The 23,211-nt window shown below is 55.9% G+C and overlaps 1 protein-coding gene across 10 annotated transcripts in view; it reads right to left on the bottom strand.

Moving 5' to 3' along the window:
• AGRN (agrin) overlaps positions 1 to 23,211 on the bottom strand; it is a 222,645-nt gene that overhangs the window by 10,917 nt on the left and 188,517 nt on the right. For 6 of the 10 annotated variants that reach the window (XM_037881185.2, XM_037881188.2, XM_037881187.2 and 3 more), the window contains 15 exons: positions 21,675 to 21,802; positions 18,952 to 19,066; positions 18,481 to 18,600; positions 16,741 to 17,088; positions 15,093 to 15,285; positions 13,847 to 14,062; positions 13,258 to 13,487; positions 12,601 to 12,735; positions 12,367 to 12,463; positions 11,681 to 11,845; positions 9,526 to 9,637; positions 7,199 to 7,210; positions 4,875 to 4,991; positions 4,251 to 4,440; positions 3,482 to 3,569 (listed from right to left, as the gene is read on the bottom strand). In XM_037881185.2, the coding sequence (XP_037737113.1) occupies positions 3,482 to 3,569; positions 4,251 to 4,440; positions 4,875 to 4,991; positions 7,199 to 7,210; positions 9,526 to 9,637; positions 11,681 to 11,845; positions 12,367 to 12,463; positions 12,601 to 12,735; positions 13,258 to 13,487; positions 13,847 to 14,062; positions 15,093 to 15,285; positions 16,741 to 17,088; positions 18,481 to 18,600; positions 18,952 to 19,066; positions 21,675 to 21,802 (2,266 nt within the window). The remainder of the gene's footprint in view (positions 1 to 3,481; positions 3,570 to 4,250; positions 4,441 to 4,874; positions 4,992 to 7,198; positions 7,211 to 9,525; positions 9,638 to 11,680; positions 11,846 to 12,366; positions 12,464 to 12,600; positions 12,736 to 13,257; positions 13,488 to 13,846; positions 14,063 to 15,092; positions 15,286 to 16,740; positions 17,089 to 18,480; positions 18,601 to 18,951; positions 19,067 to 21,674; positions 21,803 to 23,211) is intronic. The other 4 variants (XM_037881186.2, XM_037881189.2, XM_037881191.2 and 1 more) reach the window with 1 other exon arrangement.

Genomic DNA, 23,211 nt, shown 5'->3' with positions numbered 1-23,211 from the left:
CACAGCAGGGTAGCCAGGCTTCCAGCTGCATGGCAAAGAGACTCGGCATGCTGCCAGCTGGAAGGCGGCTGTGATATGTGGGGCTCACATCATCTAGCTGGTGAGGGGCCAGGCTCCTGTGAGGACACCCCGGGCTGCTCTTACCATGCAGCATCAGTCAGGCTGCGTTGCTTTCCCCCTCCCTCAGTGCAGACATGCATGCATGCAGGTTCTCAGCCTCCGAGCCCTCCTTCCAATCCCTGGCCTGGAGAGAATGAGGTGGGACGGGGATGCACCAGACAGCTTGCGCCCCCCACCCCCGAACACACACAGAATAGAGAATGCGACTGGATGAGCCACTGCTGCTTCGAAGGGATCAGGTACCCCCCACTCCTGCTCCCCAGCCAGGCAGACAACCAGCAAATAAGCAGCTGTCAAGAGGACTTTGGAGAAGAATCCTCCCTCCCAGCCAAACCTTGGCACCAAGGAGCCCTCCCTGCATGTTACCCAGCGGGCGTCTGGGCCACGTTTCCTGGGGTGGCAGGATCTCAGGGCCTGACTCCCTCCAGCTTTACACTGCAAGGACTCACTCCGGATTCACACTGGTACAAGTGAGTGCAGAATCAGGCTCCCAGAGGGTCCACCCTGCTCGCTGCTTAACCCCTTCATTGCTGACTGAAGAGATCCTTGACAAAGGATCTCCCACTCACTTCCCCCCAGCCCCCATGCCCATTGCCCCAAACACATCTGCGTGGGTGGAGCTAACCCACACACACCACTGGCATAAAGCCTGGCCCCGCTGAAGTTAATGGCAAAAGCTCCCATTGACGTCAATGGGGCCGGCGTCTCAGCCCTGGATTCAGAGACCAGCCCCTAGCTCCTCTCTCCGCACCTAACCCTACCAGTGAAATGCAAGTGGTGCCCACGGCAAAGCTCTGCTCTTCCCAGGTGCTGGACGGGAGATTCCCGGCAGCTGTCCTCCCCCTCAAACACCGCTCGCTATCTGGTTGCGTGGAACGGGGCTCGGGGTCATGGGGGGAAGCCCAGGGCGGCGGATGGCAATCTATGTGCAGTGGTGGAGGGCAGATGGACAGTGAGGAGGGGTGTGTGTGATCTACTTACGCTGGGATCTCATTGGTCAGTTGGCTTGAAAACAAAGAAACAAGGACATTCAGAAGAGACAGACAGACAGACAAAGAGCAACAAGCAACGGGGATGTTAGCACTGGGGGTAGACGGGGAGGCAGAGTGGGGAAAAGGGCAAAGAGTCATTTGTTATCTGGCTCCAGAGATGCCAAATGGTCCCTAGAGCTGGGAACTAACTGGACTAGCTCCAGGAACCATGAGGCTGAAGAAGACCTAGGAAGCTAGTTGAGATGCCCCGTGGATAAAACCAGAGGCTGAGCTACCCTGCTGTGGATTAGACAAGTCCATCATTGCTCGGGGCTTGGTGGGGGTCACACAGCATCAGCCACAGGTGGGCAGCACTGCCCGGCTGATGGCGCATTGTTATTAGCCCCTAACAGCATCATCGCTGCATAAACAGCCAGTGAGAGAAACGACAGGGTCCCAGGAGAATTATTTAAACCATCAGCTTGAAAACAGAGGGCCCGATTCTGCCCTCAGTTAGGTCCTCACAACCCCACTCAAATGATCCATTTCAATGGGGTGGCAGATGCAGAACTGAGGGTAGAATTGACCCCCACGTTTGGGATGTAGCTGTCAGGGGAAATGCTGCCTTCAGCTACATCCTGGCTGCTCCCTGGGACTCAGCGGTGTAACTGAGATCTGAATTTGGCCCACAGCATATTAAATGGAAACAAATTCTCCAAAGCCCAGCCTGTGGCAGCCAATTGAAATTCCTGTGTGGGAGGAGAGCTCAGCGACACTGTGGATTGACAGCACTAACATCAATGTTAAGCATTCACTTAACAAAGAGAAGGTTAAGAGGTGACTTGATTACAGTCCAAAGGTACCTACGTGGGCAACAAATATTTAATAACAGGCTCTTCAGTCTAGCAGAGAACGGTCTAACGATCCAATGGCTGGAAGTTGAAGCTGGACAAATTCAGACTGGAAATAAAGCATCTATTTTTAATGGTGAGAGTCATTAGCTACTGGAACCATTTACCCAGGGCTGTGGTGGATTCTCCATCACTGACCATTTCAAAATCAAGACGGGATGTTTTGTTTAAAAGCTCTGCTCTAGGGATTATTGTGGGGCAGTTCCCCGGCCTGGGCTCTGCAGGAGGGCAGTCTAGACAATCACAATGGTCCCTTCTGGCCTTGGAATCTATGAATTTCAGGTCTGCAAACCTGGCTTTGGATTTGGCTTCCGGCCACCCACACAGTGGAGCCTGGGCCCTGCAGCCTAGTCCCTGATGGACGTTTGGCTACATCACAAGCCACACAAGTAATCACTGGGAGCCAGCCAATTATTATGATAGGAAATTTACAATAAGTAGCCTACAGTTTCCCCAGCCCCGTAACCCATTAGTCAGTTATACAGTAAAATATCGGCCTCTGGGGTGCAGGCCAAGGCCTGGGACAGTCTCTGACAGCTGGCAAGAAATGAAGCCTGGTTTAAGGTAGCCAAAAGCAGTGGGCAGGGCAGGAAGAGTTCTCAGCAGCACTGCTGGGTCCTGGGATCTCCTCCTGGCCTCCCCCATTCCAGGGGGATTGGTGCAGAGTAGAGATGGGCTGAGCCTAAACCCTGGATCTGAAAACCCCTAAACCATGAACCCTGGTGAACCATGAACCAGCCAAATCTGGGAAACGGGGAGGGGAGGAGGAGGTCTGTTCCATAAGGGAGACAGACACAGAAGGAGACTGACAGTGACTGGAGACCAAGACATACAGAGATAGGAGAGCACAGAAAGATGGGGAGCAGGCCCCTGGGAGAGCTGGGTAGCAGTGCTGTAGAGGTCCCTCATGGCAGGAGAGTTTACACGGCAGCTCCCGATAGGGACAGGGCTCCCACTCTCACTATTCTGCACCCTTAGGACTGCCCAAACTGGCTGGGGGATGTCACTCATCCTCGAAGCTGCAGGACCCTCTCGCTCCCCTCAGCCTGCTAGGTTTTCAGGGTACAGTCCCAGATCAGTTCTGGATGTCATAACACATTGTTGCCTTTGGGCGCTGACTCACACCCAGACCAGATGACTTTGATCTGGGCCAGTAACTCCGGAGAGTGGATCCCGCCCAGCTTAGGGACTGCTTATGCACCAGACCTCCAGACAGCAGCTACCGGCCTGGCTGAGCGGGGAAGCTACCAACCTAACTCATGAGCAAAAATGTCCACATTTGGGTGTATTGTGGGACGGGACTGAAGGGGAGGAAAAGACCAGACCAGGAGAGGGTGATGGGTGAAATCCCAGCTCTGCCTACCCCTGGTTTGAGCGCTTGATTCACATTCCTCTGTGCTATTGGCTTAGCTCCCACCAACACCTCCCCTCCCCACCCCTGGCTTTGATTTAACCTCCCCAAACCTCAGTCCTGCTCACCTCTTTGTCACAGCATTGTGGTACTCCAGGTAGGTCCTGCCATCAAAGGCAATGGCCTCCGAATCGCCTGCTGCCTTCTCGATGATCACTGGGGACGGGGAGAGGAGAAGCACAAGCAGGGATCACGACACTATCGGTGCATCTCCACAGAGCAATAATAAACCGGCCAGGCACAGAGTGCTCCCGACGGGTCCAGGGCACCTGGCAAACTCGCCTGCTCCTGGGGTGTGTTACGAACTTGATGCCCTGAGCAAGTCCTTGGAAAGGTTTGCAACGGCTCACGCACCTTTCGAGCGACTGGGGGCCAGCGTGCAGAGCGAGGTCAGGCCAATTTGGGGCCGGAGAGTGCATTGCTTCTGTACAAAGCCACAGCGAAAGACCAGGTTCCTGCCCCAAGGAGCTTCCAGTGGGGACAGATGACACAGTCCAGACTCAAAACGCATAGGGAGAGCCAGAGGACGGGACTTCCTTTTGTTAACTCAGTGGGCAACGTTTTCACTGGCGCGCGTCGTGTAGAACACTAACCGCCACAGGGCACGCTGCTCTCACCCGGTCACATCCTGCAATTCTAGAGCACGGCCAGGCCACATGACCCCAAGACCCTTGCCCGGGAACATGGATGGCACCAACAAGAATAAAACCCCAGCCGTGGCCTGAGAGCTTCCAGCTGGCTGCCATCAGCTCTCTGCAGAGCCTGGCTAGTAGGCAAGGCCATTCATTGCCAGTGGGGAGTGCAGTCTGGCCCAGGTCCGCTTCCCATCAGCCTCACCTTTCTCGCAGCGTGCCCCGGAGAAGCCCCTCGGGCAGGCGCACTCGTAGCTCTCTAGCCGGGGGCTGCACATGCCTCCATTCTGGCAGGGGTTGGGTTTCTGGGAGCAGGGGTGGGAGCGGAAGGCAGAGATCTCAACGGCGCTGCGGATGTTCTCTTCCTTCAGGACCGGGATGCCCTTAATGGAGATCTGAACGGGGGGAGGGGGGTCACACAGGGAGGGAAGCAAGAGGCAGCGTGAGGATTACACTCCACTCCCAGCTGAGGTTTGGAGGAAGGGTAGGCACAGAGTCCATCCCAGGAAGGACATGGAAATTCAGCTCATCACCCCCTAGAATGAACCTTCCTGAGCCTGGTATGTCCCCCTGGCATGGCCCTCAAGAACATGCCCTGCCCTCCCCTGCCCAATGCTGCTACCTCCTGGCTGAGCATGCATCACCATGCTGCAAAATGTCCCCCGGTGCATGGGGGGACAGGACGCCCCCTGGCCTGTCCTAAGGCTCCTGTGACTTCTACAATGGCGGCACAGTGGGGTACCAGGGACGGAAGGGCTGCCAACCATTGGGTCCTCACTGCCGGATGCCCAAGCAGGGCTCCCCTCGAACCCACAGCCAGCTGCCTTACCCTCTGCACGGCTCCGTCAAAGCTGGTGGAGATGGCCGCGGCGCGAGCCAGCTTGCTGAAGTCGGGCACTCCCCCCACGTAGAGGGGCTCCTTCAGATTCAGGACGGCGTGAGGAACCTGGGGGCCGGGGAAGAGGGCGAGAGGTGAACCCGGGACCAGGATGAGAAGCGGGAGAGTGAACGGCCCAGCCCTGCATCCTATCCGGGGAGGCAAGTAGGGCACTGGCTGCATCAGCTGCCCTGTGTGGACTGGCAGGAGCCAGGGACGGCAGCTCGAGATGGAGACGGGGACTTAGCCAGCTTAAGGGCCCGGCCTGGTAGGAAGCAGGAGACATCAGCTCCCTCCCCACCATGACTGAAGCCAACGGTCCCTCACCCAAGGGAAGAGACCCCCTCACTGGGGCAGACACACCAAGGGGGAACATTACAGGGAGGAATTCAACATCCCTCCAGTAAATACCTTTGCCCTGTGGACCTACAGGGTCACCCTCCTCTAGGGGTGCCAACCCTCCAGGATTGTCCTGGAGTCTCCAGGAATTAAAGATTATGTCACGCGAGGAAACCTCCAGGAATATGTCCAGCCAAAACTGGCAACCCTACCCTCCTCTCCCGTGCACTGCTACCGCCCTCTGCTGGCCACCCTTAAACACTACAGCTGAGAACACAGCTCTTTTGGCCAACCTTCCCTCTCTCCCGGCTCTTTCTCTCCTTATTGAGAGGCTTTCCTATGGCCCTCTTGCCATGGAGGCTGGGCACAATAATAGATGGAGCCTCCCAGCAAGGAAGAATTATCACCTCTCTTTTTACAGATGGGGGAACGGTAAAGCTGAGACTCGAACTCATGCTGCTGCATTCCCACCCCACAAAACTATCCTTGACCCGCACCTGCAATCCCTGGCACAGCAGAACCAGTGTAGTTGAGATAGCCAGGGCTTGCTGAGCCGCTGGTTAGTCCACATAGCAAACCAGGCATCTGGCCAGGCTCCAGCCACTGCTCTGGCTGGGTAACTTTATGACAAGTCTTTCCAGAGCCAGATTTCCTCTGTGGGCCACCTGCACTGCTCATGCCTAGGGATGCTGCGTGGAGAATATGCACCCTGTGGAGCTGAGCCCAGCATTCATGCCACGGCACTGGAGAGGTGCTCTGTGCACCTTGGCACCAAGTCAGGGTCTGGAATTGAGAGGGCTGGGGGAAAGGGCTGCAGGAACAGGGTGTGTCTAAGCTGTGTTCCCCCTGAGTCAGACTGCCACGTTCTTACATGCCAGTAAAAAGGAAGGGATTTCAAATGAATTCAGTTCTGATGAAGGTACCAGATAGACTCCCCTGGAGAATGGAGGCCTCTAGGTCTGTTCGTGACCTGAGACTTCAAATACAGTAGAACCTCAGAGTTACGAACTGACTGGTCAACCACACACCTCATTTGGAACTGGGAAATACGCAATCAGGCAGCAGCAGAGACAAAAAATAGCAAATACAGTGCAGTGCTGTGTTAAACATAAACTACTACAAAAATAAAGGGCCAGCTGAAAAAAAAGATTTGACAAGGTAAGAAAACTGTTTCTGTGCTTGTTTCATTTAAATCAAGATGGCTAAAAGCAGCATTTTTTCTTCTGCATAGTAAAGTTTCGAAGCTGTATTAAGTCAACGTTCAGTTGTGAACTTTTGAAAGAACCACCATAACGTTTTGTTCAGAGTTACAAACAACCTCCATTCCCGAGGTGTTCGTAACTCTGAGGTTCTACTATAAATAAATATTGACACGCTCTGGTTAGGGCTTGTGTGTAACCACTGCCCCCTACTGGACAGAATCAGAACTGATCGCTTGTGTGTCATAGACCCCAAACAGCAAATACTATAAGGAGAGTCTCTTTTAGCTCGTACAGCAGGAGTTTGTGGTCTCAGACCAGGAGGATCTGAGTTCTATCCTTGCTGTTACCTTAAAGCCCATGGTGGGCACCTTAACAACACCTGGAAAGTCCCAAGTAGTGGCCACAACATTTATCATTCACAACGCAGCAGTGGAAATTTGCCACCCGGCTGGCCAAGACGAGGTTATATTAATCACTAACTAACGCTTTGCAGAGTTAAAACAAGAAGGAATGACCAGATTACTGAAATGTGTCGAAATCAAATAGAACTCGCTGAAATTAACGAAGGAAAAGAAACAAAAATGTGTCTAGTCTACAGAACCCAGAGTGGGGCTGGTCCGACGGAGAGGGTGGGCGGATGGAGACGAGCATGGATCACTCGGGTTTGAATGGAGGAATGTAAAACATGTCGATGGCATATGAGATGGAAGCGCGGTGGGTTATACTTATCTTTACCTTACGGGATTTCTGAAATCCAGACAGCAGAGGAGGGAAAAATACGAATGAAAATCAAAAGGAAGAGAGAAAGAGAGAGAAACAGGAAATCAGTGGGGTTCCATCATAGCACGCAGGGCTGCATGCGCATTGGCTAATGTCCGTTCCCTCGTTAGCAGGCAATTAAGACAGGAAAGATGCAGAGTGGAGTGGCAGACGGTGCTGCTGTCCTGCCAGGCGGAATGCTGCTTTAAAAAGGGCAACTTTAATACCAAAGGAAGCTTGAAAAGGGAAAAAAAAAGGAGCACTTATGGAAATCAGACAGCCCTTGGCACCCTGCGTCCCCTTTGCTATCGAGGAGAGACCGGTGTTGGAGGAATCAAAGAGCTCTCGTCCTGCTGCAGGTGCATAACGGTCCCATGTTTTAATGGACATCTAAGTCTTGACAGAGGGCACAAATCCAGCCACATGATTGCACAGTGGAGAGGGAACAATGCCTTGCTTTAAGTTACAGATGGGCACAGCCCACTGCCTCTAAGCTGTAGTCTAAATCCAGATGGGCACAGACTACCTAGCCTATACTACAGGAGGGCCTGGACCACCCATACTCAACTCCCTTGAGGCCTCCAAGCCCTGAGACTCGGTCCCATCTTTAGTTTAAACCCTGATGACTTTGGTAATAAGAGGATGTCAGGCGAGAATCCAAAGCAAAGCCGGCAATCAAACCGGATGAGGTTTCCCCCAGTACCAAAGTCTCTCTCACTGGAAGGTTTATATCCTTCATTCTTAGAAACTTTTCCATTGCTTGGGAGAAGAGAGTTTGGGGTTGCTGTCCCAACTCCTCCACTGGGAATAGTGTGTGCAAGCAAGACCAGGGCAAAGGCTTGTGTTCCAACACCATGTGTGGAAAAAACAGCCTAGCTCATTTCCTCGGAAAATCTGCATTCAGGCGTTCAGGGGCGTGTTTACCAGCACTTGGAGTTGATCTTCTCTCCATAAAGTTCAGGATCATCGCTCCCTGACACAGGGGGAGGGATGCTGGAGGAGCAAACACTCCCTGGGGAACAATGAGGTCGGGGGTGAGGAAAGGAAGGGGCAGAATGCATCCGCGGTGTGGGTTAGAACGTCAGTGTCTAACCTGCTGTGAGTGGGGCCGTTTGTAGGGAGATGGGAGAAGTGTAGAGGGGAGCGGGGGAGAGAAACCAGAAAAATGCAGCTACCAGGTTGAAAGTGGAGCAGAGAGAGTGGGGACAGATTTTGCTGTTATCTGTGTGATCACGGTAATTGCTTTTAATGACTCAATTTTCTTTCCCCCTGAAAAGCGCTGTCTGGCTCTTCACCCAGAGCACCAGGAAAGACTCCCGAAGCCAGGATCTGGCCCTAACACTAGGCCCCAGTGGAGGAAGGGCCATGTACCGGCAGCTGCACCCAGCCAGGGACCTGCAGCTGGGGATGCCTGACTGGACACAACCCGCAGAGCCGGTGTCTGGGGAATCAGGGACGTCTCTCTTGCAAAGGGGCTGCCAGCTCCCCAGGGCGGGCGAGCAGGAAAAGAAAGGTATAAAAGAAGGGTGGACCTGCTCTGACAGGGAGGAGGCGTTCCCCTAGTGACTCAGGGCAACTAAGTGAGGGCTCTGGGGCTAGAGTCCAGCTGGGGGGAAGCTTATCCCACACAGCTCTGCAGAGTATCAGAAGGGGGGCCATATTAGGCTATATCCACAAAAACAACGAGGAGTCTGGCAGCACCTTAAAGACTAACAGATTTATTGGGGCATAAGCTTTCGTGGGTAAAAAACCCACTTCTTCAGATGCATGGAGTGAAAATTACACATACGGGCATAAATATACTGGCACATGAAGAGAAGGGAATTACCTTACAAAAGCTCCCTTCTCTTCATGTGCCAGTATATTTATGCCCGTATCTGTAATTTTCACTCCAATAGCTCTGCAAAGGTACCTCAGATCTGTCACATGTTGCCCCATCCCTCCCCACTGCTCCCTGGGTTTCCCATGCTCTCCTTCCGCTCCGGAGCACAGGGTACTCAGCATGCCCAGTTGTGTGAAGTGGAAAAATGCCTACTAAATAATGACTGGGGCTGAGACCATTCAACTGGCTTCGCTTGTGAAAGGCGTGGATTTGAAGCCTATCTAAGCTGAAGAGGCCCCAGCTGGCTCCTCTAAAAGAGGTCTGCCTCTCTCGCTGTTCCCCTGGCTTTGCACCCCCGTGGGTCTCACTGCAATCAGTGGGGCTGGTACAAGAAACCACGGATAGGCTGTGTCAGACTTTGTCAGGTCTCATGGCGGTGGGGACCGTCTCCGGCCAGGATCTCACTGGCCTGCCAACTTACCGGTGACTCTCCCATCACCCTCTCGCCGTTGTTAATCCGCATCACCCCCTTGCGCCTGTTCCTCTCCAGAGACACACTAATCCAGGTGTTCAGAGGGACTGGCTCCTTGCTCCTGGTTATGTGGTTTGGCGAGGAAGAAAGGGGAAAAAAACACAGCTGGGGTGAAAGTCATCCAACAGATGCAGTGGGTGAGCGGGAGCAGAACAGACTGTGCTGGCTGGTATTTCCTATTTGCAATATGGGAGCACCCCCTGGCCAGGGCCCCACTGGGCTGGGCACTGCGCACTGTTATGGGAACTCGCTCGAGTAAAGCTAGGCTGGGTACGTCTACACATGCTGCAGTCACACCTCTGGCTGCAGTGTAGACATGCTAAGGAAGTGACAGGCCCTGCCCCAAGGAGCTTAGTCAAGGGCAGGAGACAGGAACGATTCTGCTTCCCATTCTACAGATGTGGGGAACTGAGGCCCACAGGGGGGGACATCTTCAAAAGTGCCTAAGGACCAGATTTTGAAAAGGCGTGCAGGTGCCTAGCTACGTTGCACTCTGGCCCTCAGCTACGTAAGAGTGCCAACACCCATTATCAGAAAGCACTGAGAAGCCAGAGAGTCTCAATGGAAGTGAACAGGGCTTAGGCTGCTACAGGCCAGATTTCCAAAGGAATTTCAGTTCCTACAAGATGAACACAAGCACCGTGTGGGATTTTCAAAAGCACCCAGGGCCTCAGGCACCTAACTGGGTTGGGCACCTTTGAAAACCTCGTGAGGTGCCTCTCTGCATCTTTAGGAATCGAAATACCTTTGAGAAATCTGGCTCCAAGCGACAGGCCCAAGGCCGCAAAGTGAGGCTGTGGCAGAGGTGGGAAGGGAGCCAAGGTCTCCTGGCCTGAAGTCCAGGGCCTTCTCCACTAGACCATCCTTCCAGCTGTGTGTCAAAGGAGGAGGAGCCAAGACTCAACCAGCCAGGACACCCAGGAATGGCCCAGCTGGAGGAATCAGCAGAGAGAAAGATCTAGCAGCCCAGCCATCCCTGGCTATTGTCCTGCCTCCATCAGAACAGCTGGCTGCAACATCCCATGTCCCACAATACCGAATGGGGCTTGGCTCACCCCACACTGCTGGGCGCCCTGGTGAAACACAGCAGGCCCAATTCCCCATGACAGGTCCAAGCTGCCCCCTGCCCCTCGACACCCTGCCATTTTAGTAGTGGAGCTCATCAGTGTTTTGAGATGTGTCAGTCAATCTTCCCTGGGAAGCCCCAGCCTGTGACAAGCGTTAGACTCAACTGGCCCAATCCTCAGCTGGCCTACATCAATGGAGCTGGATTGACATCACTTGGGCTATACTGACTGCCACCAGGTAAGGATCCGGCCCAGTATAATTAACATGGAAGATGAGCAAGCACCGAGGGAGACAGATTTAACCCACAGCTGCCTCGGGGCGGGGGAGAACCCCAACCCCTCCCAGAAGCTGGCGGAGGAGTCTGACAGCAGGGGCACATTGTACAGAAGTAGTAACCACTCTCTGGTGAAAGGGCCGCATCATGTATCACCAGGACAAACAAGTCTCCTCTCCAGGTGCTGGGACACGATCGCTGTAGGGCCTGGGAATCAGGGTCAGAATCAGTTGGACCGGAGATGAACTGCAGCACGGTTACCCGATTAAAGTGAGCCCTGTTCATTTTGGCTGCTAGATCCAACGGTCCCATTGGGGTTTTGCTTAGGGGCCATGCCAGCTGCTTAAAGCTAGGGCTACTGCAGATCTGCCCCACATTCCGCTCATCACCTGTGGTGGGTCTGGCCCCGGTGTCTGCTAAGGGGAGCGCTGCCTGGCTGTTTTCACTCCCACTCCCCCGGCTCCTTGGAGGAGCACCACAAACCAATGGGCGAGGGGCCAGAGCCAAGGGGTCCTGGAGTTAACCCCCTCCACCCTTCCTTCCACTCCTTGGTCCCCTTCTGTGCCGCACCAGCAGCTAACATGGCTAGGGGCCTGTTCTGGCGAGGCAATGCCCCCTCCATAGCGGGGGCCCTCCCACCCATTCGGAGAGCCCAAAGCGGAGCCTCAAAGACAGCGCTAGGGCACTTCGATCGAGAGAACAGAACCCTGCCGCCAGCGGGCCAGTGAGCGCCCCCCACCCCAGCAGCCATGGGGCACGTACTTGAGCACAGCTGCTCCTTTGCCCAGGTCGTATCTGTATTCCAGGTAGCCATCGTGCAAGGCCAGAGAGATGAAGTCCCCTTTGCCGTCCGTCTTCTGCCCGTTGTAGAAGATCATGCCGCTGGGGTTCCGGGCCAGGAACACGACCTCCATGGACACCTCGTCCCTGAGGGAGAGAGGGCATGAGTGCCGCCCTCCCAACCAGCCGTCCCAGGGCTATTGCCACGCGAGGCCAGGCACAGTCTCTCCCTTTGTCCCCTCTCAAGGGGCTGAGCCACAAAGTCTCTGCATCCCACCAGAGCGATGAAGAGGAGCCAGCCTGACAGCCCTGGGCAGCGGCCTCCTCTGTTCAGCCACACAACGGGGCCAGCAGCCGGGCCAGCTTTCTCCTCCCACAGAGCCCTTGAGGGCCAAGTCTCCCTGGGCCCACTGGCTCGGCTTGCAATGCTGTGGCTATCTGCGTGAGGGTCCTTTCCATCCCGGGACCCCCTCCCACTTAGCAGTGTGGGAAGAATGGGTCATGGGGGGTGCTGTGCCTGGGGGAGGGAGGAGAGCAACCCCCACCATCTCTCAGGAACAATCCTCAGCCCCCTTCCTATCCCAGCCACCCCAGGAGCCCTGTACCTCCTGCTCACACTTCCCCTCCCCCTCCACACTGGCTTCTCTGTAGCCGTGAAACACACTTACTGCAGCTCGCGCACGAAGGTCTGCAGCCCCCTCAGCTCCAGGTAGGAGAAGCCATTGAACTCTGGGAGGAACGGCCGGGTCTGGTCCTGCTCCATCACTGAGTCAGAAAACAAGAAGGGGTGAGATGGGAAGAGGAGAAGCCACTTGGGTCTGTGCCCCCAAGCCAGGGGGGGCGAGTGCCCCCGGCACACCGAGACCCTCCCCCCTGCACTCGCCAGGCCCATCGCAGCCCACCTGCCTCGCAGAACTCCCCTTCCCGCCCCATGGGGCACTCGCACTTGGCGCCTCCCTCGGGCAGCACCAGGCAGGTGGCAGAGACGTGGCAGGGGTTGGGGTCGCACGGGTTCCTCTCATCGGCACAGGTCGGACCTAGGGGAGAAAAGCAGCACATCAGGGAGGGGTCTCGGGGCCGGGGTGAGGCCGGAAGCTCTGGGCTCACATACAATCAGACGTGTGCGCACCAGGGAGGAATGTTTCCGGTCCCCGTAGCCTACCTCGGACTGATCCATCTGGGGGCGGGCTGCACTGGCTGGGTCAGCAATGGAGCGATGTCCTTGCCTGGCACTAGGGGCAGGCCACGCTGCTAGAGGTTCTGCCTTTTGGGTCACGTAAAACCCAAGAGGCCTTGACTTATGAGCATTTATTTTTTTGTAAAAGCAGCTGGGTATTAACTCTGGAGTCCAGGTCTCAGGATTCCCCTCCAATTGGGCACTGTTGCGGCGCAGTGCTACTCAGCCGCCACGTCCCACCCCAGAGGTGGCTGCATTCCAGCGGCGGGTGGGGACATGATCACCTAAGCATGGGATCTCTTCGGGTGGGCGAAGGGGACTCGTGATTTAGGCCACCCCCAGGGCAGCCCTGCCTCCCAGTGTCATTCCCCCAGCTTCTCACCCGTGTAGCCTTTGAGACACTGACAATGGAACATCTCGGCCTCCTTGACGTGGCAGATGGCGCCGTGGTGGCAGGGGTTGGGGTGGCAGGGGTTGTTACCGCACTCGCCCACCGCGCTGCCGTACAGCACGTCGCTGCCCTTCTCCCGCAGGTCGTACAGCTGATTGTTCACATCCAGGAGGCGGATGCAGCCCCTCAGGCCGGCGGTGGCTGACGTGCGATCTGCCACCCTGAAGGGACGGGAGGGCGGCGCTCAGGAGAGACAGCTGGGCCAGGGCACGAAGGGCCGTGTGCAGCTAGTAGCCTGGCTTTGGCTGGGCTCATTTGCAGAGACTCCAGGCCAGGATCCTCCCCTCCAAGCCCGCTCTCCCCTCTACCCAGGAGAAGGGGCTCCCCCCCCGGCCCTCTGAGCTCCGAGAGCCACCTGCCTCTAACATCACCCCAGATTTTGCTCCAAAGAGGATTCAGGTGCTGGCCTTAACCCCACCTTTTCCCTCTAAGGATGCACTGCCAGAAGCCACCAGCAGGAAGCGCTAGGACCCCAGGAGCAGCAGTTCTGCAGGGGAAGCTAAGTCGACCCACTACTCACACAGCCATCTGGTCTTCCGGCACCCCTCCGATGAACAGATCTGTATCAAGGTTCAGCCCGTCGGTACCACTGGGGCTCTCCCCGTTCACATGGGGCTCCCCGTCCACTGACAGCATGCCATTACGGCGGTTCCGGTTCACCACCAGCTGGTGCCACTTGCCAGGCTCCACGGGCACCTTGCTGGTGATTATGCCTGTACCAGATCCTGTGTTGAACCTGAAATGGAGGAGGAGGGCAGTGGGCTTGAGGTGGTGTCGTGGCTACTGCTGTGTCTGAACTGCAGGGAAAGTGGTGCTTGGGACAGCTTCTCAGTTAGATGCTGCAACCACATCCCAGCTGCCACTTTCCACCACAGAGGTGGCTGCATTTCAGTGGTGGGTGATGTGATCTTTGTACACACCAGACAGGCTCTGGAATCTAAGGGTAGGCAAACTGGACTCATTACATAGGCCTCCCCTGAGGACCCCCCCTGAATCTGCAGGGCCCCCGGCCACTGTTTCATTTCAAACAGAATTTTCATTTTGGCTTTTGAAACCCCCAACACGTACAGGGTTTGATTTTTGGATTCTCCTTTCTCTCCATCCTTTTCCAGTAGAAAACAGGGATTAGAAAAAGGGGCGGAGCACAACCTCCCAAAATCAACCCCCCAAAAATGTTCAGGTTTTGAAAACCAAATGTTTTCATTGGGTTTTGCTGAAAACCTGGTTGGTTGGTTGGGTTTTTTTGGAGAAGTGTTTGTTTCCTTCAAGACCCCTTTTATTTTTTTGGTCCTTCTGATCTTAACAACTGGATCACTAACGCCCAATTCTTCCACCCACCACTCCGGACCCTAGAGCTGGCTGGGTACAGACCCCTGCTCCTGCAGCTGTCCAGTGCTTTGCATCCCATCAGCCCCCAAAGGGGTGTTCCTGTAGGAGGCAAAACCTTGCTGGGCCAGGGTAGAAGCCACCACCTGCCCCAGTGACACCTGGGCACTTTTAAAGAGGAGGCTGTCCAGCTGCAGTCGGATGACCTGGAGAGCCGGCGAGGCTATGCGGAGAGCTCGGGCTGAGGACAGCCTGGCTGGGAGGCACCCTGGACAGAGGGGCCTGCGTGGTAAAAAGAGACAGACGAATCTGTGCTTTCAATGACTGAGCGACCCATGGAACGTCCCGGGGAGTTGGGTCCCTGCTCACGCAGCCAGGCTGCTCCGCTCCCTTCCCCGCTGAGGGGGGAAGGGCCCAGGCGGATGGCTAGGGGCACCCACCTGAGCTCCACGAAGCTGCTGACCAGCGCCAGGGAGATGAAGTCCTTGCCCCGGCTCTGCGCGTTGTACAGCAGCAGCCCGCTGAGCTCGGAGGCCCGGAACTCCATGGCGATGCGCACCGTGTGGTAGGCCTTCATCATCTTGAAGGCCAGGTAGGACTTCCCGCCGAAGGCAGGGATGAAGTACCTGATGGCTGTGAGCACAGACGGAGAGAGGACGGGGCGCGGCGGGAGAGAGCGAGAGAGAGAGAGACAACCCTTGACATGAGTCCGAGAGCACCACCCTCCCTGCACGTCCGGGGAAGGGGTCAGAGAGGGAACGGGCATGCTAGGCCCCACCCCAAGTCATTGTGGGATCAGTCCCCTCCACCATCCTCCTTGTCATTTACCAGCCTATTGCTCAACGCCCCCAAGCGATGGGGCTTCCATAGAGCGACGACTCCACAGCCTTGTAAATCTCACTGTTCCATCACCCCCCAGATATTTACCTCATGGTTCCTCTTGTTCGATTTCACCCCTTTGCTCCCAACTAGACCCATGCGGATGCCCCTCAGTTCTCCTCCTCCCTCCGGGTCGGATACGCCTTTCTCACACTCAGACAGGTGCCCCGTCCCCCCGAGCTGTGTGCATCGTTCCTCATAACCCAGCCCCTCTAACCTTTGGATCATTTTTCTCTCTTCTCCCTGAATCCCACACGACAGAGCTACATTTATCACCCCAGTCCTTATTTAGTGCAGCTGAGATTTTCAAAGGGATCTGGACGGCCAATTCCCATTAACATTAACAGGCCTGGATATCCACATGCAAAGGCGGCTTTGAAAACCTCAGCTTTTGACATTCGGGGCAATAATTTCCAGGAATCAACACTTTACAGTCCCATCCTGCACCCCAGCCCGACCCTGATTCGCCATTCTGAGCTGTCAGCGAACGGGAACTGCTTCGGTCGCAGGATGCAGCCAGTTTGGAGTAGGTTGATGAGCAGCACAGAGGGCTGGGGGATAGGTCCTGAACCCCCCAGGTGCATCCACTGTGATACAAGAGAACACTTTGAGCTGTCACTGTGCTAGACCGCACCCCAGCGTTCACTGGCCTCTGAGGCTGAGAACAGCATGTTCCACTAGCTGGTATGACCCGCCCAGAGCTCACAATCCTCATGCGGCAGGGCACTAGTGCATCACTGACTAGGGTCAGGAAGAATTTACTGTCGGACGCTTTGCCTCACTAAGGCTGTCGTATTTCGAATGGGGTGCCTTACATGGGGAGTGTCACGCCTGTTTTGAACAGAAGCAAGACCTGGGCCTAAAGGGACGACTGGCCTGTTCCAGTGTGGCATTTCTAGCCTCCTCCAGCCTGCAGTGCTGCTGTAGGGGCAGAGGGAGAGAAAAGATGGTTTTGAATTTTGGCCTGATTTGTAAAGACAATGAGCGGCCAATTCATAGAATTGCAGAAGTGTAGGACTGGAAGGGACCTTGAGAGGTTGTCTAGAATCCGGATCACTGTTATTCACTGGGAACCGTGGGGCTGTGCCTGCCCCCCGACCCTCCATCTCCAGCTGGAGTCACGGCGGGGGGGGCTGCTGGGGCGTAGCACCTCACAATCAGGCCCCCTGGCATTCATTCACTGCTCCCCACAGACAGGGAGCCACCTACATTTCTCGCAGACCGCTCCCCCTTTCCCTGCCGGGCAGCTGCAGGTAAACTCCTTCCCGTCATCCTCGCAGGTGCCGCCATGCAGGCAGGGGTGGGAGTCACAGGGCCGGGCCGGCTTCTTGGTGGCGGGGGGCTGGCGCGTGGGCTTCCTCCGGGTGGTGGCCGGCACAGTGGTGGTGGGTCTCCTGGTGGTGGCGGGCCCTGCCATCTTGGTGCTGGGCTTCTCCATGGCCTCCGGGGGCAGGACGTGGGCAGCGGTGGGGGCAGTAAACCTCTGGGTGGTGATAGGAGCCATGGTGGTGGCAGTTGTGGTGGTGGTGGTGGTGGTGAAGAGCCTGGGAATCCAGTCTGAAACACAGCAAGGGGGGGACTGGTCCTCAGGAGGAACCTGGCACCCAGCTGGCATCCCCAGGGAAGGTAGGGGGCTGGGAGCCGGATTCCTGGGTTTAATTTCCAGCTTTCAGAGTGAGGTAGTTTCATCAGAGCGGCAAGGTGCCTAGGAGTCGGGACTCCTGGGTTCTACTCCTACCTCTGGAAGTGCTGTCTAGGGATTAGAGTGTGTGAAGCTCACTCAGGACTCCTGGGTTCTATTCCTAGCTCTGACAATGAACTCGGGCTAGACAATTTGCCTGCCCGTGCCTCAGTTTCCCCACCTGTAACATGAGATTAATGGTTTTTCAGGGGCTGCTGTGGGGCTGAGCCTTGATCCCGATCCTTCCCACCCCCTTACAAGGGTTGGTTCATTCAGGAAGTAGCATCCTCTGCCCTCCATTGGGCCTGGATGAACCACTGCAAGGGATGATGGCCGAAGAACCGTCTACTCCACCACATTGAAAGGCTGGAGAAAAGTCAGCCTCATGGCTCAGCCGCCCCACTGCCCCCTCTCTCCCCATCGCTTTCCCCTCCGACTAACAGCCCTTCCTTGGGAATCAGGAGACTCGCTGCATGAGCTGGCAGGTGGGTGGCTTTAGCAGCTCTCTAGCCTATCTGGGGTGTTTGCAGAGTGGCTGTCACTGATGTGCGTCAGTGCTAATTACACTAAATATGCTCTCTAATCAAACTGAACTGCCCCTGACATCAATACTGGCTTGTGCTTCGCTATTCTCCAGCAGGTCAATAGGAAATCGATTGTTCAGGCCCATGGGGCTGCCCGGCTGTCTCCCCCGGCCTCGCGGTTACCATAGTGGTGGGGCGTTTGATGATTTTGTGGGCACTCAAGCCCTGTGACCTGAGCCCTTGTGCTGCAGCATCACATGGCATCCGACCTCATGGGGGCGCAGGGGGCAAGACGATTGCTGGGGGTTGCAGGGGGTGGTGTGGGAGAGCAAATTACAGTGTGGGGGTTTTTGTTCCGTACACAGACAGTAGGAGAAGAAATGGAGACAAGGGCCAGACCCTCAGCTGGTGTAAATCAACACTCAAGGGAGCTGCCCAGATTCACGCCAGCCAAGGATCTGACCTGACAGTGAACTGGGGTCCGGATGTGATTTTTTGGGCTAAGGGAGCCCAGTGGTTCCCAAGGAGCCAAGCTGCACAAAATGCAGCCCCCAGCGTGTCCCGGAGACCAGCACCACCCTGGCAAAGCCGAGCATTCCGGTCTCTGCGGACGAAACGTCCTCCGGAGGACAAGGTGCATTGGATGGACTCCGGCCAGAGAGGAAAAGGACCAGCCGAGGACAGAAGCAAGGAGGACAAGAGAGAGCGAGTGACACAGGCAGACCGAGGGCGCAAAGCGCTCACCAAAGTCCATGAATTTGATGTGTTCCTGCTGAGGCTTCTTCACGAGGATGGGCCTCCTCTTGGAGGCCTTGATCTGCTTCAGCAGGGCCCTCTGCACATCAGCTGCTGTGTAGGAGGTGGCTGCTCGCACCCAGGAGGAGGAAGGGAAAGGCACAGAGTAAGGACAGGGTGGCTCTCGTCGGCCTTCCCTTTCATGCCATCCCCTTGAAGCATCCGATGCTTTTCATTCCCTTCCCTTCCCCGCCGCAGCCCCACTGCCCTCCCCCTGGCGTGCCTGCTGCATTTGCTGAACAAAAGACCTGGCGTTCGGTGTTTTTAACGAGGCCCTTGCCTGCCTAGCTCGTGCGATTTCCTTGGGTTTGTGGCCGCTCCAGCCCTCCCCGCCCCAGGCTCTCTCGCCCCACCCCCTCCAGGCAGATAGCACCGCACCGCCAGGAAGTATTGGCAGAGATCCGAGAGGGTGGCTCTCACCTGGGTCAAAGTGGGACTCCACAATGACACGGACCGTGCTGCTCTGGCCCAGGTCTCGCACCCGGATGCTCTTGAAATCCTTCTTCACATCGGAGTTCCGGAAAAGCTCATCCAGCTGGTTGGCCAAGGGGGAGAAACATAAAGCAAGGGAGTCGGACTGGGGCATGGACTTAGGGTGCCCGCGCCTCCTTTCAGCCTCAGGAGCCTGGCCTACCCAAGCCCAGCAGTCCCTGTTCCTACCTCCCCACCTACTGGGTTCCATATCTGAGCCTCTGCTTACTATGAATAGGAGCAGCAGGATTATACTAGCGTGCTGGCCCTAACTGAGATCGGGGGGGCCCCTCCTTGTGCCAGGCTCTGCGCAGACACTCCCCCGCTCCCCCCAGAAATGAACTCACACCCCCTCCTCCATTGTGCCAGGTGCTGCACAGACCCCTGATCAAGATCAGACCCTTCCACCCCCTCCTGCCCCACATTATGCCAGACACCGAGCAGAGCCCCCTGACTGAGATCAGGCCACCAACATTGTGCTGGGCAATGTGCAGACCCCTGACCAAGATTGGGCCCCCATTTTGCTAGGCATTGAGCAGACCTGACTGAGATCAGGCCCCTGTTGTGCTGGGTGTGACACAGACCCCTGTCCGAGATCCCCCCATCACCTCCCCTCCCGTGCCGGGCACTGTGCAGACATTTGGGGAGAGAGAGAGTCCCACCCTGACAAGCTCACCATGGACGGTAAACAGAAGACAGACAAGGGTGGGGAACAGGGAATATCTGTATGCCCACTTCACAGGTGGGGAACGGAGACAGGAAAGCCAGATTTATTAAGGTATTTAGGCGCCGAAAGACGCAGATTGGCACCTACCAGCATTTTTAAAAGCACCTAAGCCAGTTCGGTGCCCAACTCCCACACCCCACTGAACCCCTAGCTACATCTTTGGGCACCTAAATACCTCTGAAAGTTGGAGCATCTCGCACAGGGTCACCCAGGAAGTTTGTGGCAGCACTGGGAATTGCACGCGGACCCCGAGTCCCAGCTCAATGCCTTAACACATGCTTCCATCTGTCCCTCACCCTGGCTGGATCCAAGCCCCGCACTCTTTCACCTCAGCCAGAGGGCAAGGACACAAGGGTGTCCTAAAGGAAAGGGTGTCCATGGGGTTCTCTACGCTAGGGAATTTCCTCCTCTCCCCGCCCCCAACCCCAGATAGGTCCTAATATCTCCATGTGTTAAAGGGACATACCAATAGCCACGCAAACATGCCGGTTGCTAAGGGAATAATGACTGATGCACAGGACCGGGTTTTAGTCTTGGCTCAGCCACAAACATACTACGCGACAAATGACACGTGCCCATTCTGTGCCTCAGTTTCCCCATCTGTAAAATGAGAGGTGGCGAGGATTAAGGTATTTTGAGATCCTCGGATGGAAGCCTCTATCACAATGCAAAATACTGTTACATGTAGCTGCATGAACCCATATGCCAAGTGCACGTCTACTTATGTAACTGTACCAAGCACTTGCCAAATTCCTAAGTACCACCCGGAACAGCCTCTGAATGCTAACTACGTTGGTTCCATTCATATGGATGCCGTGCATTTGCTGTGCCACACGGCAGTCTGCAGCACGATACTGCTCCTCTGTCTCACCCGCTGCCTAGCACATCTATGGGGCCAAGCGCTCGCCTGAGAGCTGGCAAAGGCAGAGGGAGCGGTGCGCGTGCAGCGTTTGACCTTTACAAGTCTTGAAAAAGCAGGGAACTGTATTTACAAGCGCTACTTCCCGAGGTGTCTGGGAGAGTCTGGTGGAGCTAAGCATGGAGCAGAGACACAGGGCTGGGACAGCCGCTTTTCTAGGGCGTCTTTCACTAACACACATACACTTATAGCAACTGAGACGCCCAAAGCAACACCCCTTAGCCAAGCAGCCTCACGCTCCCGATCCATGGAAGCTCTTGAGCTTGGGGGTTTTCAAAGTTTGCTTCCAACTTTGGGGTTTAAGCCTATCTCTAATTATAACAACACAGAGCAAACTTTATCCGAGGATCTCAAAGAACTTGACATAGGCGGCAAGGTCTTATTGTTCCCATTTTACAGATAGTAACACTGAAGCACAGAGGAGTGCGTGCATAGGGGAGTGCGTCTTACCCAAGGGCACATGGGGCTTCACTGGCACAGCCAGGAATATTAGCCAGGTCTCAGACCAGTTCTCCCATCCACCAGAAAGCTCTCCCCCACTGTATTAACGCTAGGAAAGTACATCCCAGTGAATGCGCTCTGGACACATTCCAGTGCCAGGTCTCCCCATTAGCCGCTTTGCCTCACGTGGAGGGAGTGGGCAGAGAAGGGTTGCCATTGGAACACTGGCATTGCCACAGTCAGGTACCTTGTAGACACACGGCAATGCTGAAGGGGTGCGTCGGACACATATTCATTCAGCGTGTGTGAGATCCCCGGGCCCACTCAAGGCCAGTCCATAGAGACAGATGAGCCCCGTTGCTTGCAGCAGTTAAGAGAGATTCTCTGTTAGCTCCCGTGTCAGAGCCGTGTTTCTTGGAGCCAAAAGTCACGAGTTCTATTCCCCACGTGCTGCACAGGGCTGTTACATTTACCCTCGTAGAGCAGCTTAATGAAGGATACCTAACCGTCACACTCTGAGCCAAGGAGGATAGTTCCTCCCTTTCGCCAAATGCAGGGCCAATGCTCCCAGGGCAACCAACTCACCGCGCTCTCGATGCTCCTGGCCGTTTCCCCAAAAAGCTCTGATTTGGGGTCAGCCATCTCAGGCGTGTAGAACAGCTCCTGGCCCTCCACCTCCTCCAAGATGAGGACTCCCTGGAAGACTTTGGTGGCTATGGGAAGGTGGGGCAATCAAAAAGAAACAAGACAGACTTGTTTAGCTGGCTAGCTGGAAGGGGGTTGGCAGCAAACAGCTGAGCGGAGCGTTCAGTCCCTGGCGGGGGTGGATGGTAGTGTGTGGGTAGTGCCAGGGCTTGGGTTAGTTTTGATGGCTATGGAGGATTAGTATCTGAGGTTACTGGAGCAGGTGGGTCAGATGGCAAAAACCAGGCTAGAGATGGCAGCTTTTACCATACGGTTTCCTCTGAACTCTGGCCCGGATAGCAGCCCCCCTGGACCGGCTGGGTAACAAGAGAAAGACGTTAGCCAGAGCAGGACACAATCAATAAGGCAGGATCAGATATGTGCATGCAACACAAAGAGGCAGCTGAGGGAGTCCATAGGTAACCAGGTCCCCTGGCAAGGAGAATTCTCTGGCTGGGGGAGGGAACCGGGGAGCCTGTTTGTAGGTTCTGGGGATCTGTCGTCTGACGCTTCCTGCAGGGTTCCCACCGAGCCACCCAGAAATCAGAGGAAGGAGACGGAAACAGCAAGGAGCCCTGCAAAGGGGGACCCCCCCGCCCCCAGAGAGCCCCATGGGGGTGCACAGGGAGCTGCAGGAAGCAACCCTCCTGGCGCTGGCGTTAGTACATGGAGGGATTGCACCCCCTTATGGGGGTGGGGGTACTGTACACAAAGAGAAGGGGGCATCCCACTGGAAACCCCACCGCAGGGAGTGTCGGGGGGGGGCACACCAAGCAGAACCTTGGGAGAAACCCACCTGGAACGCGCTTGGGGCGGGGAACTGGTTTGCTAGGCTCGGGAGCAGGACGACAAGGGCCCGTATCAGGAGCATGTGCTTGGGGCTCCGGAGATGCGCACACCGCACTGAGTGCCCCAGTTCTCATGCCTTCCGGATGCAGGACGAGTTCAGAAGGAAACTCTCGAGTCTCTCACTCAGCGAGACAGGAGCCGCACAGACTGGTGACAGCGGCGCCTGCTGCCGGGGGGCAGAACACGAAGGAAAGAGAAGCTCCCAGGAGCCTTGGCCGTAACCCCAAACACGGCCATGGCAGAGACACTGAGTCACCGGCTGCTCGCCGGAAACCAGAAGGTCGTTAGCCAGAGATGAAATGGAAACCCGGGCAGCGCCCCTTCTCTCCTCGCTACCACCAGGATCAGCCATAATCACCCCATCACGCCTCAAAACCTGGGCAAAGACACGGGCCAGGGAGGTCACTAGACCAGGCTATTTCACGTACGATAGTCCCAGGCCATGTGGGCCTACGTAGATCAAAACGAGCACCTACAACTCCAGCCAACAGGCTGCCAGTGAAGATCTGGGAGCCAGACCCCCTGCCAAACAAGCGGGCAGCAGCTCCCCGCACCAGCTGTCGCTCCGTGTAGCGGGACTGTGCTCTAG

The sequence above is a fragment of the Chelonia mydas genome, chromosome 18, assembly GCF_015237465.2.
Source record: "Chelonia mydas isolate rCheMyd1 chromosome 18, rCheMyd1.pri.v2, whole genome shotgun sequence".
In the NCBI taxonomy this organism is placed as follows: domain Eukaryota; kingdom Metazoa; phylum Chordata; order Testudines; family Cheloniidae; genus Chelonia; species Chelonia mydas.
This window is presented reverse-complemented; position numbering and strand designations above follow the sequence as displayed.